This window comes from Purpureocillium lilacinum (assembly GCF_023168085.1).
Source record: "Purpureocillium lilacinum CBS 284.36 DNA, scaffold_8, whole genome shotgun sequence".
Classification (NCBI taxonomy): Eukaryota; Fungi; Ascomycota; class Sordariomycetes; order Hypocreales; family Ophiocordycipitaceae; genus Purpureocillium; species Purpureocillium lilacinum.
Window position 1 is genome coordinate 1,233,493 of NW_027072118.1, and position 5,853 is coordinate 1,239,345.

Below are 5,853 nucleotides of genomic sequence, written 5' to 3' on the forward strand. Positions count from 1 at the left end.
AACTTCCATAGTATACGTGAGGAAGCAACCAGATACTTCAGTGAGCATCTTCGGTGGGGTCCAACTTGCACCCTCTATTAATGCTGGGGTGGTCAAGTATCTAAGCATTCTGAAACGCATAGCCCTTGACTGTCCTGAATCCGGAAGGATTCCTTCTTGTGTACGAGTGCATGGAACGGACCGTGGTGACAGTCAACGAAGTTGTATCGGAATTGATGTTGTCGGCCGCAACGTTTGACGCCGATCGCAGCCTCCATCTCTCTCCCTTCTAGAATTAGGCCTTAGGAAACCAAAGCAGGTGGCACAAATGGCTGCTTGTGGCGCGACGGGGTCTTGGTCATGCGAGTTTAACTTTGTGGCTGACTTTCGCAGCCGCAGCTGAGTTGCCAGCTACGGGCACGTACCGGGACGTGATAAGTGACCTCGCACAATGTCGTCGCGATAATCAGCTAAAATACGAGTGCCACGAACCCTCATTTCGGCTGGATGTGCGCATTCGTAGAGGTGAATCGGGTGGCGCACCCTCTGGCGTACTCTTTCTGGAGACGCATGCTGGATATCACGCTACATTTCAGCCACTTTCATGCGGTCACTGTTACACCATCGTGAGGATCACTTGTTCCTGTGGACATTTCGGCCAGAACTGCACAATTGCCGAGCACATCCCTCGCTTCGAACACTGTGAAGAACAAGTTGTAACAGAACACGTTTGTCTTGCAAAATCAGTCAACAATACAGCCACCCAAAATGTGGCCTGGAAGCACTTCTCGAAATCGCCACATTGCCGTTGTCGGCGTGGGACAGGTTGGCGGTGCAATCGCTTATGGTCTCATCCTTCAGTCCCTGGCCAGCGAGCTCCTTCTCGTGGACGAAGATATCGAGAGGAGGGATGGCCAAGTCCGCGACCTCTCCGACGTGTCGTACGGCCATGGCAGCCAAACGAGGGTGCGATCGGCGACACACCGAGAAGCTGGACAATGCGACATCGTAATCATTACCGCAGGGTCCAAGTATACGCTAGGTACGGCAACCATGAAGAGAACGCTCGAGCATAGCACAGTCTCACAAAGTGTCTCAAGGTCAAACTAGGGTCGAACAAATGAATCGCAACGTCTCACTTGTCCGGAGCGTGATAGACGCAATGGTGCCATTTAAGGCAGACAGCATCCTGGTCGTGGTTTCAAACCCAGTTGATCTCCTCACCTCTCTTGTCCAAAAAATCTCCGGGCTTCCGGTGTCTCAGGTCTTAGGATCGGGCACATTTCTCGATTCTTTACGTCTTCGCGGATTGGTCGCTAACAGACTCGAAGTACGCCTTTTCTATCGGATGTGACCCCCACACCGCTTGGAACTGAAGATACTGACCAGACTAGGTTGCAGCAAATTCAATAGGAATATTCATCCTAGGGGTAGAAGGCGACGCCCAAGTAGTAGCATGGTCAGCTGCCACAATCGGCTCTATGCCCCTTCACGAATTCAACCCACACAAGGAGTCGTTAGACCGGTATGAACTGGAGAATGCGTGCAAGAACCGATCCAAAGAGATCATACGAGCAAAGGGATCGTGTCCCTTCGGCCTCGGCTCTGTGGTGTGTAGCATCTGCTCGTCAATTCTTCTGGACAAACGGAATGTTCGTCCAATCAGCCATTTCCAGCCTGAATTCGGGTGTTGCTTCAGCATGCCTGCGGTTCTGAGTAGGACTGGTATCACCAGAACCATCAAGCCGCCGATGTCTTCGAAGGAGGAAGCTAGCATTACGGAGTCTGCCAAGGCTCTTCGGCATACCATTGACCGCCTCCACGAGAACTAGGACGCACTATGATGTTGCGCCGAAGGGCTCAGTGGTTTCTATCGGACATGTGTCCGTTGCGCCAGGTAAGACCCGGCTTAGATGGATGAAGATTGCACATTTCAAGGTTGACCAGACTATTTATGGAACGGCGATTGATGCATCAAGATAATCAAACTCACTCGTTCAATAACGTAATAAATTTATTCCAAACGCGCCATAGGTTCTACGCAATTTCTTACTCAACGGTCATTGCGGAGCAGCGCGTCGTAGTGTATCTGAGGATCGCGACAAAACTTGGACTGGTACATTCGCATTCCGACGGATACAGCGCCGGTGCGTGCCATGGCCAGAGGGTCGGCCAGGTGCATCACATAATTACGACAAAAGTCTGAATGATAGTACAATATATGTCGGCTGGACTTTAGCATTACCGTATCAAGTTGATCGCAATTCTACAAGTTACGCCTGGCTTGTTGTGGCTTCAGCACCGGTAAGCCAGCCGGCTGAACCGTCGCAACCAGAAAAGGTGGCGTGATACGACTATCACCTGTTATATGATGTCATTGGTTTCCCTGCGTTTGTGAATGTATCCTTTACATAGTGTGTGTTTAACGCCTCGCTGACCACGCAGCACAGGTTTCGCTCACGCACTCAAAACACATCAAGCTGATTTCCGAGCCTCTAATCTCCATATACCCTCTTCGCAACGTGAGTTTCGCAGTAGCAAACTGGTTGTGTCAAGTTGCTTTGACAGCACAAGCCTGGATATTCGAACATTCACCAGGCCGCTGCTATACAATCTGGACGCAGATGGCGCCGACCCAAGGAGTCAAAGCAGACGCCGCATCAGGTGGCCAATTTGTTCGAGGTTTTGCTCAACTGACGCGTAACGATGGAGCCATAGTTGGCGGAAAGAACTCCTCGCTCGGCGAGATGATCAGCACTCTCTGGGCTAAGGGGATCCCTGTACCACCTGGGTTTGCAACGACCTCGTACACATACTGGCACTATGTGGAAAGCAACGGCATCAGGAAAAAGATTGCTACACTGGTCACGGACTGGCAACAAGGGAGGCTCAATCTCGCCGAGACTGGCAACATGGTGCGCCGTCTGTTTCTAGGCGGTACGTGGCCCGCTGATGCTGCCACGGCCATCAAAGACGCATATCGCAGGCTCTCAGCCGATGCTGGAGTGGACAATCTGAGCGTCGCCGTTCGCTCGAGTGCGACAGCCGAGGATCTTCCTGATGCAAGCTTCGCTGGTCAACAGGAGAGCTATTTGAATATCTCGGGCGAAGATGCACTCATGGATGCCTGCCGACGTTGCTATGCCTCTCTTTTCACTGACAGAGCCATTAGCTATCGCCAGGCCAAGGGATTTGATCACATGAGAGTTGCACTCTCCATTGGAGTGCAACGCATGGTTCGATCAGACGTGGGCGGCTCTGGCGTCATGTTTTCCATCGACACTGAAACGGGTTTCGACAAGATCGTGCTCATCAATGCCACATGGGGGCTCGGTGAAAATGTCGTACAGGGTACGGTGAACCCGGACGAATACCAGGTCTTTAAGCCGCTGCTGCGACAAGCAGACTTAGTTCCTATACTTGAAAAGAGGTGTGGAGAGAAGGCACTCAAGCTGGTATATGGTGCAGCGGAGACACCGACTCGCAACGTGCCCACCTCGAAGGCAGAACAAGACGCATTTGTGTTGAACGACCGGGAAATCCTCCAGTTGGCACGCTGGGCATGCACGATTGAGCAGCATTACGGTTTCCCGATGGACATAGAATGGGCCAAAGACGGCATCATGGACGAGCTGTTTATCGTCCAAGCTCGGCCGGAGACAGTACAATCGCGTCGCGCCCCAGCTATGCTCAAGACATACAAAGTTAGCAACGCGGGCCGCGTTCTGGTCGCTGGCCATTCCGTCGGGGACGCGGCCATCTCAGGTCAACTTTGCCTAATCGAATCGACCAAGGACTTGAGCAAGTTCGTCGACAACTCCATTCTCGTGACCGGAGCAACCGACCCGGACTGGGTGCCCGTCATGAAGAGAGCCGCGGCGATTATCACTGACCATGGCGGACGTACTTCGCACGCCGCCATCGTCAGCCGTGAGCTGGGGTTACCGGCCATCGTGGGCTGTGGTAATGCCACGTACGTACTCCACAGCAGGCAGGACGTCACTGTTTCTTGCGCCGAGGGCGATCGCGGCTTCGTATACGAGGGAAGTGCCAATATAGAGACCGAGACTATGGATTTAACTCGACTACCGGTAACTCGGACCAATGTCATGATCAATCTTGCCAACCCAGCAGCCGCTTTTCGTTGGTGGCGACTCCCAGTCGATGGCATCGGCCTTGCTCGGATGGAGTTCGTTGTTACCAACGCAATCCGAGTCCACCCCATGGCGCTCGTCCACTTCGACCGACTGAAAGACGTTCAAGCCAAAGAAGAAATTGGTCGCTTGACTGCCAGATACGACAAGAAGCCTGATTATTTTGTGGACAAGCTATCGCACGGCTTCGCAGCCCTCTGCGCGGCAGTCTATCCCATGCCAGCTATCATCCGCATGAGCGATTTCAAAACAAACGAATATGCCGGGCTGATTGGTGGCGTCGAGTTCGAGCCAACCGAGGAAAATCCTATGATTGGCTTCCGCGGTGCATCGCGCTACTACTCGCCGCGCTATAGGGATGGCTTCGCGCTCGAGTGTCGCGCCATTAAGCAGTTGCGCGATGAGATGGGATTCACGAATGCTGTCGTTATGATACCTTTCTGCCGCACTACTGTTGAAGCCAAGAGTGTTCTGGAAGTCATGGCGGAGAACGGACTCAAGCGCGGGGAGAAAGGTCTGAAGGTCTACGTCATGTGCGAAGTGCCGTCCAATGTGATCCTAGCCGCACAATTTGCAGAGCACTTCGACGGTTTCTCTATCGGATCCAATGATCTGACACAGCTGACTCTGGGCGTTGATCGCGACTCTGGAGAGCTGGCCGACCTGTTCAATGAGCAAGACGAGGCGGTTAAATGGATGATCAGGGAAGCCATTTCGGTTGCTCGAGCGAAAGGGTGCAAGGTTGGCATCTGCGGACAGGCACCGAGCGACCATCCAGAGTTCGCCAGGTTCCTGGTCGGTTGCGGCATTGATTCAATTTCTGTCAGTCCAGATAGCTTTCTTGCTGTGAAAGGGCACGTGGCTGCTAGCGAGCAGGTGCACGTATCGCGCGGGTCGGTACTTTGATGGGTTTCAGTCGCTAGTCAGGGTGGTGGTACAGCAGTGCCGGGTTATATGTGTCCTTTTCTTCCTGATTGTCACTTGCTTTTCTTCCAGATTGTCACTTGGTTTACAAGGGCATTAACCGGTGACTCGGAGCACGCTGCTCTGAAATCAGTATAGGCGCGTTCAAGAACGACGTCAGCACAATACGAGGCGAGGGCCCAGATCGACATGAGTAAAGTTAGTGCGTCGACACATGCTTCTTCAGCACCAAGGCGACCAGAGGCGGGTGAGCAAAGTGGGGAACTCAGATTCAGTGTGATTTGGTAATCTAGTTACCTGGTTGCCCTTCGACCATGTCACTCGCCTACATATCAATGCAAATCCCATGCTAGTGGCAGGTGTTGCTGCGAGTCAATACCAATCAGATAGACGTCCAAGGACCCTTAGATGTCTGCCTTCAGCCGAGCTTGCGAAGGCGTCGTATAGTGATATACCGCAACTACATATTTGTTTATTGCCGTCATTTCTTCACGACAATAAGTCCGGGCAATGATTGTATTCGGTAACCCTACCATTCCTTGATGGCGGCCTACAACGCTGGCCCTTCCCACATCTCTCTCCGCAATCGCAGAGCGCAAGGTTGTTTATACGAAAAGGCGATACGCCTCTCCCTAGCGAAACCGAGATCGTTCAGACGCTTCAGTGTCCTGTGACCTGTTAAACTGGCCCTGTCGCTTCTCAGGTTGCTCACCTCTGGCTGTTCATTGGTGCCTCGATATGTAGGTTCATAGTCCGGCTATCCGCCATCCAACACCAATGCAGAAGCCCAGACAAC

General features: G+C 52.7%; 1 protein-coding gene across 1 annotated transcript; it reads left to right on the plus strand.

The window, feature by feature from the left end:
* Nucleotides 1–747: 747 nt before the first annotated feature.
* PLICBS_010158 (uncharacterized protein) lies at nucleotides 748–5,039 on the plus strand (the record flags this gene model as incomplete). Its single annotated transcript, XM_065601854.1, has 3 exons — nucleotides 748–945; nucleotides 2,430–2,501; nucleotides 2,604–5,039. 3 exons carry the CDS (start codon nucleotides 748–750, stop codon nucleotides 5,037–5,039), a joined length of 2,706 nt encoding a protein of 901 aa, XP_065457926.1.
* Nucleotides 5,040–5,853: the final 814 nt, after the last annotated feature.